At 44.7% G+C, this 13,903-nt stretch overlaps 1 protein-coding gene across 1 annotated transcript in view; it reads right to left on the bottom strand.

The window, feature by feature from the left end:
- Positions 1 to 13,161, bottom strand: part of Phgdh (phosphoglycerate dehydrogenase) — a 34,555-nt gene extending 21,394 nt beyond the window's left edge. Inside the window, exons 1-4 of the mRNA XM_027940252.3 lie at positions 12,914 to 13,161; positions 5,556 to 5,707; positions 1,272 to 1,337; positions 65 to 119 (exon numbers count right to left, since the gene is read on the bottom strand). Coding sequence (XP_027796053.1) covers positions 65 to 119; positions 1,272 to 1,337; positions 5,556 to 5,707; positions 12,914 to 13,051 — 411 coding nt within the window. The 5' untranslated portion in view covers positions 13,052 to 13,161. The remainder of the gene's footprint in view (positions 1 to 64; positions 120 to 1,271; positions 1,338 to 5,555; positions 5,708 to 12,913) is intronic.
- Between the last annotated feature and the right edge of the window lie 742 nt (positions 13,162 to 13,903).

Here is a 13,903-nt window from a genome sequence, read left to right as displayed (position 1 = left end):
TTCAATACTGAGTGTGGAGCTCAGGCACTGAGCCCCGGTCAGATGCGGCCAGGCCACTGCTCACCTTCTTCCGCTCCCACTTCCCATTCTTCATGGAGGCTGTCGCCTGGGGAATCTGCCTGCAAGGACAGAAACAGTTTCAGCAGGCCCACCAAGGCTCCCACCAACCCAGGAAGGAAGTACCAAGACAGAGCTGCACAGCTTCCACCCTCCGACGGTCATTCTACTAGAAATAAGGGGACCCTTGGCAATTCCTGACTTAGGAAACCTGGACCAGGATCTCACAGAGTTTCCCAGGCTGGCCTTGAACTTGTGATCCTTCTGCCTCAACCTCCCCAAGTAACTGGGGTTATAGGAATATTCCATCATCTCTGGATGGGAAAAGGGTAAATCTTGGATCCCAGCAGGTTTCAAGCGTGAGTAAAGAGACCTGGCTACCTGGACCCCTGGTTTAAGGATCCAAGAATCTTCAAAGGAACCTAGAACAGCTTCCTGTCTTGTTTATTGAGAGCTTTTTCCTTCCTGTTGATCACAGAAATTCATGAAATGCCTATTCAACAGAAGTGCATCATTTCTGCCAAATGACTACCAAACACAATGGACACAATGGGACTCATGCACATTATGTGCCACATCCAATCCGATCACTGGACTGTCCCCTCTACTCAAGTGGTTCACACCCTCCAGGACCCCTTGCTGGAAGAGTAAGAGATTTGAGCACTTGGGTTTGGTTTTGTTATGAATCCACAGGTGGGCACAGGAATCTGGAGCAGGTGTGGATTCCATGCTATTACACTACATATTTATAAGTGACAGGTAAGCCCTGAGGGCTATGAGAATTAGCCAGGGCCCAGGTAGGGAAATCAAAGGGAGCTTCGTGAATGAATTATGACACTTGAGATAAATTTTAAAATCTTGAGTTCAAATAAGCTAAAAAATAAGAAGCAGTACCTAGACAAAGATGTTCCAGGAAAACATGCAAGGGTTGGAGGCTAGAGAGTCACAGCCCATGCAGGTACAGAGAGAGAGGAGAATGAGCTCTGTATCCACCCCTTCCCCATGTGTACTCATTAGCACCCTGAGCAGCCATAACCTCTGTGTGCTGGGAACAGGGGTACTGAGTAGAGGACTGATAGCCTCAAAGGTTCTCGGCAGTCTACAGGTTGCCAGGTTGAAAAGTCATCTTAAGTTTCTCTCCATCAGTTTGCTTGACAAGTCACAATAACTGATATACCAGAGGGTTTGTCTCTGCTGAGAAGCCAAATGCTTACCTGGCCAGGCACATGATCATCCCACACGTGAGCTCTGCAGCACTGAGGCTGTTTCCATTGGGGGTGCTAAAACCCAAAGAAAAGAGGGGACATTAGTAGGCCCAGAATCCACATTCCTCTGTCCCAACCCCAGACCCCTGTCCTGGATTCTCCAATGTACTCCTGCCCCAGGCCCACGACTGGCAGGAAGCTGCCTTGTCCTGGCCTACTGTTCCTATCCAGAGGGACCTTCAGAGAAACACTTGGCCCTTCTACCCCATACCTCACTTCTCCCAGGGCAGAGAAGGACTCCACGTGATTAGGAGATGTGTAAGCGGCTCAGCCCTTTCATATCTACCTGCCTATAGAAAGCACAAATCCCCTGCTACTCCATGCGGTCAATCTTACCAAGGCTGTGTCGGTGATGGCTGAGCCAGTCTACTGAATTCACATGTCAGGCCATTGTCCAGAGACCTTCTTTAGGTTACACAACCTGGTTTTTATTAGCATTCTGGTTTGGATATGAGGTGTCCCCCAAAAGCTCCTGTGTCAATGCTAAAGGTAAGATGATTAGATCATAGGAACCATAATCTAATCAGTGGATTAATTTGTTTCATGAGTTAGTAACTTAAATGGATTGTTGGATGGTAACTATAGGTAGATGGGGCACAGCTGGAGGAAGTGGGTATCTTGAGACTTGCCTTGGGGATTATATTTTTTGTCTCTGACTCTTCCCTGGCTCCTCTCTGCCTCTCTCTCTCTGTCTGTCTCTCTCTCTCTCTCTCTCTCTCTCTCTCTCTCTCTCTGATTCCTGGCTGCCATGAGCTAACATCTTATATCCTCTGCCATGATGTTCTGCCTCACTTAAGTCCCAGAGCAAGAGCCGACTGACAACAGACTGAAATCTCTGAAACCATGAGGCAAAACAGACTTTTCCTCCTCTAGGTTGTTCTTGTTGGGTATTTTGGTCACAAAATAAGCTGACAAACACAATTAATCACAAAGCTTTTTATTTTCTCTTCACTTGTTTGGCAAGAATGCCTCCTCCACAGGGGACACTGCTGACTTTGACCATTTTACAGAAAGGAGACTAGAGGAGGAAACTTACAGAACTATTTTTCTTTTTTTAAAAGTCTTTTTATGTTTTTTGAAAGAATTCAACACACATGGTTCACCCTCCTTCTTCCCCTACTGTTTGGATCCTTTCATCTCTAGAAATAAAGGAGGAAAAGTCAAGAGATCCTGAAAAAGATAAAGGAACTCCCAGAGTCTGTCTTCTACAAAACTACCCACTACCCATTCTCCTCCAACGAACAGGCTGTCCAGGGAGGGGAAAGAGGTGAGGGTTGGCGCTGGCCACCTCTGGGTCTAGGGCCAGTGTGAGTTAGCATTTAACATTTCTACCCGTGGATATTGACCTCAGTCAATCCTTGGGTAAATTGACCCCTACCCTCCAGGGGGAGGGGGAGGGCAGTGGAAGGGAAAGGTCTAAAGGACAATGGATCCCTGAGGGATCAAAAAGGGCCTAAGGTCAGGGAAGAGGACTGGGGGTGGCCCTGTACACTATCTAAAGTGCCTGAATAGATGTGGTGCAGCACTGACATGCTGACAATGACCTTTGCCCACAGCTTTCTGCAAACACCACCATAAAGGAGACTCTTCTCCTCTTGGGCCTAAGAAACTGGGGTCTAATTTCCAGAAGGGAAGGAAGAGAAAGGATGAAGTTATTCTGTAATGCCAGATTCATGGGACCTCAATAGACCTCCAGGAGCTGAATCCGATGCAATCACACAAGAGTCTTTATTGCAAGCTCGAGCCTGTCTCACAACCGTTCCCCGTTCCCGATGCAGTGGTCCCAGGGAGTGAATCCTGGTCCTTTGTTCAGTGAGATTTTATAGGTTTTGGGGAATACTCTGTGCGTCACAACATCACACAGCAAATCATTCCACACCACAGGAAAGTCAAACAACAACTCTTAAAATTGATTAGCACATTCACTGGCGGGAACAAGTTGGGTAGGGGTGATTGGTTAGTACAAAAGGGGGATTCCTTTGAACTGATTGGTTTAAGCCACGAGGGGAGTACGTGCTAAACTACATGGTTTCCCAACATGTTATCAACCACCATAAACTACTGGGGGGGGTCATCTGGCATCCCAGGTATTTTCCCTGTCTCATGCTGATTGGTGATTGCTAGGGTGTTGCTATGGGTCCTCACCAAGCCTGACTGAGTCAGGGACACCTGGTGCCGCAGATCTCTCCTGTTATTTGTAGACAAACAACTCAGCAGGGTATGTGCTTAGGAGTGCTCTGCGGGTTTTTCAAAGGACAAGGGTCATACCCCCTTCCTTGAACAGGCTTTGCTCTGAGTTAGAGGCTGGTTTCTCAAGGAGTTACATCAGTTTCTCAATTCCACTAGGAAAGTTTGTGGACTGTATGAGGTTAAGTATGGCAGAGCTAACAAAAACCAGCCCTGACAACAAAGCAAGCCGGTAGACCAGTAGTACAGAATAGAGGACACAGAGACTAACCCACAAAACTACAATTATCTTATATTAGACAAAGGTTCCAAAAACATGCACTGGAGAAAAGATAGCATCTTCAACAAATGGTGCTGGGAAAACTGGAAATCCATATGCAACAAAATGAAATTAAGGCCCTATCTCTCACTGTGCACAAAACTCAACACAAAATGGATCAAGGACCTACGAATTAAACCAGAGACTCTAAGTCTAGTAGAAGAAAAAGTAGGCCCTAATCTTCATCATGTGGGATTAGACCCCAACTTCCTTAATAAGACTCCTATAGTGTAAGAATTAAAACCAAGAATCAATAAATGGGATGGAAACGAACTAAAAAGTTTCTTCTCAGCAAAAGAAACAATCTGTGAGGTGAACAGAGAGCCTACATCCTGGGAGCAAATCTTTACCCCTCACACATCAGATAGAGCACTAATCTCTAGGGTATATAAAGAACTCAAAAAGCTAAGCACTTAAAAACAAATAACCCAATCAACAAATGGGCCAAGGACTTTAACAGACAATTCTCAGAAGATGATAAACAATGAATCAACAAATATATGAAAAAATGTTCAACATCTCTAGCAATTAGAGAAATGCAAATCAAAACTACTCTTAGATATCATCTCACTACAGTCAGAATGGCAGCTATTATGAAGACAAACGACAAGTGTTGGCGAGGATGTGGGGGAAAAGGTACACTCATACATTGCTGGTGGGACTGAAAATTGGTGCAGCCAATATGGAAAGCAGTATGGAAATTCCTTGGAAAACTGGGAATGGAACCACCATTTGCCCCAGCTATCCCTCTTCTCTGTTTATACCCAAAAGACTTAAAAACAGCATACTACAGGAACACAGCCACATCAATGTTTATAGCAGCACAATTCACAATAGCTTAACTGTGGAGCCAACCTAGATGTCCTTCAGTGGATGAACGGATTAAAAAAAAAATGTGGCATACATACACAATGGAATTTTATTCAGCAATAAGAGAATAAAATCATGGCATTTGCAAGTAAATGGATGGCATTGGAGAAGATAATGCTAATAATACGACTCCTATAGCATAAGAATTAAAGTTAGCCAATCCCAAAAAAACAAATGCTGAATGTTTTCTCTGATATAAAGAGGCTGACTCAGTGGGGTAGGGAGGGGAAGCATGGGAGGAATTGGTGAATTCTAGATAGAGCAGAGAAGTGAGAGGGAAAGGGAGAGGGCAGGGGATTAGTAAGGATGGTGGAATGTGATAGACATCATCATCCAAAGTACATGTATGAGACACAAATTGGTGTCAACATACTTTATTTACAACCAGAGATATGAAAAATTGTACTGTACACATGTACTAAGAATTGTAATGCATTCCAAATCAATAAAACATAAAAATAAAATAATAATAATAATGAAAACAGCCCTGAATAGAACAATGGAAGGGGATGGGCCAAGCAGATAAACTCACTAATATTCTTATTTCCAAGCCAGGCTACAAATGTGCATGCACTACACATAGGTGGGTATGTGAAACACTGAGATTACAGAGAGCCTCAACCTCACACACCTCGGAAAGGCTATACTATAGGTTGTTGATGGTCCATAGGGACTCAGGTCCTGGACCAGGCATCCCTCTGGAAGCCCTTCTAACTCTGACAGGGTCTTGATAAGTTGCTAAGAGTCTCACTAAATTGCTGGGATTATAGGAGTGCACATCATACCTGGTCTCTAAGCAGAATTTCCCCCATCCCTCCGTCAGTCTCCACACCCACCCCTCAGCCTCCATGACTTACTTCATGACAAGGATGCCCTTTCTTGTTGCAGCCTCCAGATCCACATTATCCACACCTGTGCCAGCCCTGCCAACCACCTGGAGCTTCTCAGCTGCATTGATGACATCAGCAGTGACCTTAGTGGCTGAGCGAACGATAAGGCCTTCACAGTCCTACGGAGAAGAAGAAAAAATTGGGGACACCAAGTCGTTCTATAAGACCTCCTGAGGTTTCAGAGTAAGAGATGTGTTCCCAAAGCCACACAATTGGCAATGTGTGTCCACTTATAGGCAACTTAGATATCCTCACTGAAAACTACAGGGAGATATGGACCAGAAAGCAGTAATTTTCAATTATAGTTAAGGAGAACTAGGCACAGTGGTGCATGCCTATAATCATAGCAACTCAGGAGGCTGAGGCAAGAGGATCACAAGTTCGAGACCAGCCTCAGCAACTTAGTGAGACCCTGCCTCAAAATAAAAAATAACAAGAACTGGAGATGTTGCTCAGTTGGAAAGCACCCTTGGGTTCAATCCCCAGTACTGCAAAATCAAATAAATAAATAAATTTTAAAATTAAACCCCTATCTTTCACCCAGACACATCCCCTGACTCCTCACCCCTAGCATCCATCTATAAATTGAAAGGGTTTGATCCATTTTCCCCACAAGAGGTCTCAGCTGAATTCCATGAAACCTCCTCTAGAAAAGCCTTGAGAATCTGGATCCCAGCTGGGTGGTGGTGGCACATGCCGGTAACCCCAGCTACCTGGGAGGTGGTAGCAGCAGGATTAGAAATTCCAGGCCAATCAGGAACATCTTAGTCAAACAACTTAGTGAGACCCTGCCTCAAAATAAAAAATAAAATGGGCTGGTGGAGCACACCTGACTGAGTTCAATCCCCACTACTACAAAACCACATTATTAGGCACAAGCCTAGAGTTTAGGAACACACTTGGACAGAGTAGTTAACTGCAGAGAGAGAGATTTATCTTCCCTGAGGAGAGAAAAGGAATGAAGCTTATGCTGTAGCATAGAATATTTAGATCTGGAGGGCTTCTAAGCACTGTACTTGTATACTCATACAAGAGTGGTGGTAGAACTTTCTGTCTAGAGGTGGTTGCACTTACACATCCTCACTGGCTGGGGCTGTGCCTGCCAGCAGAGAGCCCCATGCAGGCAGCTTGAAAGGCACTCCAACCCCTTTTGTGTTTGTGGTTCTGCAATAGAACCTCAAAGCAGGAGATTCCAAGAAACATTCATGAACATCTGGCCCAAGCTCATTTTGCAGATAAGAAACTGAAGCCCTAGACAGGATTTTGTATTAACACACTTTCTGTATCTGTATTCTGTATCTCCACAGTACCAGTCTCACCAGGCTTGGGGCTGTGCTGGTAAACTATCGACTGAGCATCTACTGAGTGTAGGCATTACACCAGGTGCTTTGCATTATCCCTATCACAACTCCAAAGAGAAGGGGCATAATTGTCCTCAATTTTCAGGTGAAAAACAGGGTTTGAGAGGTAAGCTGCCCGAAGTCACTCTTACAGACTGAAAACCAGCCCTAAAAATGGAAAGTCGTTGCTGTTGGCAAGCTCAGACTATATAAAAGCTTCTCAAGATGTCCAAACGATAAGGTCAGAGTCAGGGTCATGGCCAGTTAGGTGTGAAATCTAAACTGTAAAATCCCTTGGAGGGATTTACTAGTAGTAAAAGCTAACATTTTTTGAGCATGTCCCTTACATCAGGCACTGTGCTTCACAGTAATACTGACACAGATAGTATAATGATCCCCATATTTCAGACAAGTTCACTGACACTTAAAGAATTTAGGTAACTTCTTGAAATCACCCAGCTAGGATATAGCAGAAGCTGGAATCAAGCCCATTTTTTTTTAACCCAGGGGCACTTTACCACTGAACCACATCCTCAGTACTTTTTATTTTCTTTTGAGACAGGATCTCTTTAAGTTGCTGAGGCTGGCTTTGAACTTGTGATCCTCCTGCCTAAATCACTGGGATTAGAGGCATGCACCACTGTGCCAGACTAAGTCCAAGTTGTTTGAGGGTCTAAGTCTAAGACCTTACAAATATAGGATTTAAAAACACCTGAACCAAGAGAGACACTGGCAGAAATATGTGGCTCCTATGAGATGGCCTCTAGGATCCCCAATAAATGTCCCAGATCTTCTGGCTACCTACTCCTTCCAGTCAGCCTACCCATGGGGAGCCACAGACAGCCTTGAATAGCTCTAACTACAAGAGCAAATTGAATCTGGGTTGCAGGCTGGAACATATTAATAACCATATTAAACACCCCCAGTGAATGAATGAGCTCAGTGATTTGAGGCCCACAGAAACCCACACCTACTGCCTTCCCCCAATTAAACACCAGAAACCCCCCTCCCTTGACTGTGATAACAAGGCATGTCATCCACCTGTGACAGTGCTTAAGGATTTTCAGGAATTTTTTTGAAAAGGGAGAACAAGTTGAAAGAGAACACAAGAAACATATTTAGAAATTGATCAAGAGAACCAAATAGGCACTAGACAAACAGACCTATGAATACGTGGGAATTTAGAAAATAAAGTCAGACAATGTATAGCATTAGGAAAATTCAAGAGGAAAAATATTTAAATTACCAGCTCACTTCAAATTTTTAAAACTTCAAATGAATCAAAATTTTTTTTTTTTTTTTTTTAAAAAGCATTTGGAAAAAAAAAAAAAAAAAACATGCATAAGCAGGAGGGTCATGAATTTGAGGCCAGCCTTGGAAATTTAGCATGACTCTTATCTCAAAACAGAAAAAGAAAAAAAGAGAAATGTAAATTTCAAATATATTTTCAGCCATCATACTGGCAAAATGAAAATTGATAAAATTCTGTGTTGGCAGACATGTAGGGAAATGGGAGTGTGTCTTGTATAGTCTTTTTGGAGGGCAACTGGAACAATATGAGTAAAAACAGGGTTTGCTCATTTTTAATGTGTTCCTTCGAGGCCAGTAATTACCCCTTAGGTAAATGGTTACACACTGAGGAATTAAACCGCCTTTGGAAACGGTCAACCCAGGACCCAAGGTCAAAGTTCCACTGACAAGGTGGGAGATGGAAGATATGAAGTAGGGCTGTATCCTTTGTATCAGTTCCAGGCCTACATCCTTCCCTGAGAACTGTTCCGGATATTCTACTCAGTCATTCCCTTGGGCCTCCTTCAGTGCTTCCTCCAAAGCTGTCATCACACTCCCCAAGCTCTGAAAATCTGCTGCCCACAAGAAAAACCAACAGTAAAGGATGCAGATTCCCCAAGAATCCACCTGTTCTTGCATCACCCAAGAACAAGCAGAGAAACAGCACAATTTTTCCTTTAAAAAGCACCTCTTTGGATGGATCTCTTTATGGAGATTTACCCTGCAATCTCTCTATCTTTTCCCAAGCCAGCCTTCTTTGACACCAATGAGCCAGAAGCACCCTCAATCTGATGGGTACTAGTGTGCATTTGGTGCTGGCCTGTCCCAAGGACCAGTTGGCCTTTGGAGACTATTCAGGAGACCTTGGTTCCATATTAGAATGGCACTGGTCAAAGTTATCTAGCTTCCAAGACCTCCCACAACCTCACCAGCCACCTTTTCCCAATTCATTCCATCAGTACAATTCACTGAGAGCCTGACAGCCAACCTACTTTCAAGGGAACTCTCAAAGTAACACTCCTTCCCTCCAAGATTGCTCCGGGTTGCTCACTCCTTTCTTCTACTTGTGCAAACTATGGACCCATCCAAAGATCCAAAAGAGCTTTCTTCTCAACACACCAGCCCTCCCTCCTTTTTAACACCCCTCCCTACCATCTTGGGAATCAAGCATCTCAATGCAAATACACTCTGCTGTTTACTGCTCTTGCTGTGGTTTCTGTATCAGAGCTGCAACTGGAACAGGCACACCCAGAGCTTCCCTGCACATTGCCACTCCCCCTCTCCTTAGGTGGAAAACAGCAGGCCACAGATCAGTTTGATTCATGAATGTTCCAGACAAACTATGCTAAGTCAGCAGTGGAAACCAAGTCCCAGTCCTCAAGTTTACACATGCTTCCTTTCCCAGGAGGGCTGACTTGATCTTGCAGGTAGTTCAGGGTTGCTCTTGCCTCTGACTTAAATCATAGGGCAAATCAATGAAGCTCTCCTGGTCTTGATCCCCAGCAATAGGGAATACAGGTATACTCTATTTTGCACTCTATGTATGATCCTGATTAACTAGGTGGTTATTTAACACATGCAAACCAAATCCCAGTGTAATGTTTATTTTTAAAAAGCTTTTGAAATGGTGGATTCTTGCATAGAAAAGTTTATTCCTTCTTAATCTTTCTGAAAATTCTGAGATAAAATAAAATGTGCTTCAGTAGATTAGATGCATTACCAGTGTTCAATTTAGTGGTACTGACCAGCATTGCTATTTAATGAATAGAAGAAAATATCAGAATGCATCTTATGTAGTATTATTTCATAAACTTATATATGTCTAGGTGCACACATGCGGATGAGAGTATTGAGTTAGGATGTAATGTGGCACATGGTCATAGTTTGAAAGTTCCTGAAACATGATAAGATTATTTAAACATTCTCCTGCATGTTTGGTTTATTTAAGACATGAGTTGCATAGATGCTTTATTTTTCTAATTTAATGTTTTCTAAATTAGTTTTTTTGTTTGTTCATTTGCAGTGTTGGGGATTGAACCCTGGGCTTCACATAGGCTAGGCCAGAAATCTACTCCAGAGCTACATCCCTAACCCTTTCCAAACTTTTTCTTTTTTTTTAACTGAGAAACACAATTTTAAGTTGTGATTTCATACTAAGGCACCACACCTACACATATAACTGAAACAAAGTGAATGAAATAATATTCTTGCTATCTGCATTGCTCTCTGATTACCTATTTTGTTTTTTAAAATGCTGACCCATTAAACTAACTTCATTACCCACTAATGAGCTATGATTCTGTTCAAGTCTAAAATGCACTACTAGGAGAGAGAGGGGATGATTACACTTTTTTTTTTATTGGTTATTCAAAACATTACAAAGCTCATGACATATCATCTTTCATACATTTGATTCAAGTGAGTTATGAATTCCCATTTTTACCCCAAATACAAATTGCAGAATCACATCAGTTACACATTCACAATTTTTACATAATGCCATATTAGTGACTGTTGTATTTTGCTGCCTTTCCTATCCCCTACTATCCCCCCTCCCCTCCCCTCTCATCTTCCCTCTCTACCTCATCTGCTGTTGTTTAAGTCTCTCCCTTGTTTCCCCCCCCCTTTCCCCTCACAACCTCTTATATGTAATTTTGTGTAACATTGAGGGTCTTGCTAAGCGAAGCTAGCCAATCCTTAAAAAACAAATGCCAAATGTCTTCTTTGATATAAAGAGAGCAACTAAGAACAGAACAGGGAGGAAGAGCATGAGGAAAAGATTAACATTAAACAGAGACGAGTGGGGGGAGAGAAAGGGAGAGAGAAGGGAAAGCATATGGAAATGGTAGGAGACCCTCAATGATTCCACTTCTTGATCAGGGATGAGAGAGTACAAATAGCATCTGCTCAGAATACAAAGCAGTGAAGCTAAAGTAGGAAGACCAGTTCTGTCATTGGTGCTAAGGCTTGCTCCAGCATTGAAAAGATTTAAATGGCAGAGGGCAGGAGACACTCTGCCAGACCCGTCTCCTTGCAGAATAAAATGAGTGTGGAAAGGAGGGCCCTTCAGTGGCTGCCCAAGAGATTAATTGGCATTCCGAACTATTTTACCAAGACAGACATGAAGGCTGAGCACTCAAACAACCCAACAATGCCCACAGTCAAGTGAGCCAACAAACACCCCTCTCTTCCTGCCAAGAATTCTCAGAGCCTTGAAAGTGTTCTCGGCTTCAGCACAGACTCCCACCCCCACCATGCAACTTCCGGACTTCATGGAAGCCCTCCCTGCTTCCTGAAGAGGCTTTCCCTTCTCAATCCTGCTTCATTAGGGTATAAGATTTCTCACTTCCACTGCAAAGTTGTCAAGCCTCCAGTTGCAGCCACTGGTGCTCTGGTAGAGGTGAAGGTGAGACGCTGGTCATCTCCCAGAGCCAAGGCCACTGATACCATTTATACAAAAAAGGAGGTGAAAAGTGTGAGGAGCCTACCATCCAACCAAGCACCCGTGCTTCAAGGCAAGGGGCGGGTCCTGAGCCCTTGCCCAACAGTTCAATCTGTGATGATCACCCTCTCTCTGCACTCTTCCTGTGGGAAAGTGAGCATCAGCTAGGCTAGGCTGCTGGGCATTCTAACTTGAAATTTGAGCACCAAGCACCATGTCACCAGATCAATTGTCTCCTGTGTGTCCTCTGTGCTCCCTAACTAGCCTACAAGCTTCTCTGCGAGTGTAGGGGATAGGGAAAACAGCTCGATGGGGTAAGGCAGATAGACACTGGGCGGCTGGGTGGAATGTAGAGGCAGGAAACGCAGCAACTGGAGGGGAAAAAAAGTCCCCAAACTTGACAGGACTTTTTCAAAGAAGGTAGATAAAGATTTGGAGTCGGTTTCATTAATTATATATAACAATCGGAAGATCTGATAAGAATAAAATTACCACGGGCGATTGGAATCAGATTCTAGTCTAGTCCGGTCACCCTTAATCAGGGATGAGGCCAAAGGTGGAGATCAACCCGCGACCGCTGCGGCGGCGACCGCGTGGGCGGCCCGAGGATCTCGCCGCGCCCCCAGCCCGCCCCATTTCCTCAGGCGCTCTCAGGAGGCGGAGGAGCGGTGAAAGCTCGCGGAGGTCTTGCATCAGACGAAAGGCGGTTCGCAGCCGCAGCTCCAGGAGGGCCTTCCCCAGATGCTTCCCCAGCAACCACGCGACTGGCTGGGACTCGCCAGCGCCCCCCAGCGAAGGCCGAACGCAACCGGGAGGGCCAGCACCTAGATGGGGAAGGCCAGTAGCTGGGCTCCACTCAGGGAGGCCACTTTGGCGCCCCTCCCCTCGATGCTCCGGTGAGAAGGAGTGGAACGGGGAGGTGGCGCCTGGCAGCCAGAGCCACTAGGCACTAAAGTGCAGGAGCCGCGCTGGCATCTCGCGGGCCGCCGGCAGGACCAGTTGGAGCAGCCTGCGCTTTGCAGTGCTCGCGGGAGGCAAGCCGACGCGAACACGCGGCTGCAAAATTGGACGGATAGTTTGCACCCTACAGCTCATAGTTCCTCCCGCTTCTCCCTCTCCCCGCTAGTTGCCAATCTCAGGAGGCCGAGAATCTGATATGCGGGGCCAGGAAGGGGGCGCGCAGGCCTGGGCGCAGCCAGCCTATTTCAGCGAAGGATGCCCCAGAGACCTCGCTTTTCTCCGATTCACCTTACCTGCAGCTCGGCTATCAGCTCCTCTTTGCTCAGGTTCTGCTTCTCCACCACCATTAACCCTCCATCTTCCAGGATCTTCCTGCAGCAAGGGTCCAGACTGTCACTGATGAGCACTTTCCGCAGATTTGCGAAGGCCATTGTGGAGCAGGCCAAAGAATCCTACACTCTCGGTGGGCAGAAGCACTTAAGCCAAGAAGCTGCAGCTCGCACTGGCTGGCTCCTGTAACTGGGCAGGATTCTTGATCTCCCGCTCCCCCTTAATCTCCCCCTCCTCCTCCTACCGTCTCATTTTGATTGGACAGAAATGCTCAAACTTTCTGTGACTCCACCTCCTCAAGGTTCTGAGCCATCTATGTCTCCGCCCACTTTATTATTCTGCCGGTGATGAATTTCTCAAGCTCAGCGGAAGATTTTGCCTACACCTGGTGAACATTAAAAGCACGATTTTCGCTGACTAGCTGATTCATATCTGAAATACACATGGAAATACACATTCTCACGGAGAAATTTTTTATCTTAACTTCTTTCTTCCTAAAAACTCATTTATTAATTCCTTAACTATTATTATTATTTTTTTAAGGTGTAAAGTGCAAGGGGCTGTGTTAGACTTGTAGGGAGCTAAAACATCAAAAAGTTCCCTTCCTCTGGGGGGGGCCTAACACACAAGAGTACAAACACAGACATGGAAAGTTAAATAATTAAAAGACATCTAAAACTATTTCTGAGATATCACAAAGCTATGATTAGTTCGAAATGAATGATACAATGAGAAATACTAGTTTAAAAGAGAGCGAGGACCTGGTGCATTTAGACTAGCAAGACTTTTTGTTCAAGTTCTATATTCTCCTCTTCCTCCCCTACTCCTCTGATTCTGAAAAAGAAAAATGAAGTCAGTCTGGTCTAATTTATATATTGACCAAGGAGGCACTTACCACCTCTAATTCCTTTATATTTAAACCCCATGGAAAGCAGCTGTTTCAGGAAAAGTTT

This window comes from Marmota flaviventris, chromosome 10 (assembly GCF_047511675.1).
Source record: "Marmota flaviventris isolate mMarFla1 chromosome 10, mMarFla1.hap1, whole genome shotgun sequence".
Classification (NCBI taxonomy): domain Eukaryota; kingdom Metazoa; phylum Chordata; class Mammalia; order Rodentia; family Sciuridae; genus Marmota; species Marmota flaviventris.
Note: the sequence above shows the minus strand (reverse complement) of the source record. Positions and strands in the feature narration are given on the sequence as shown.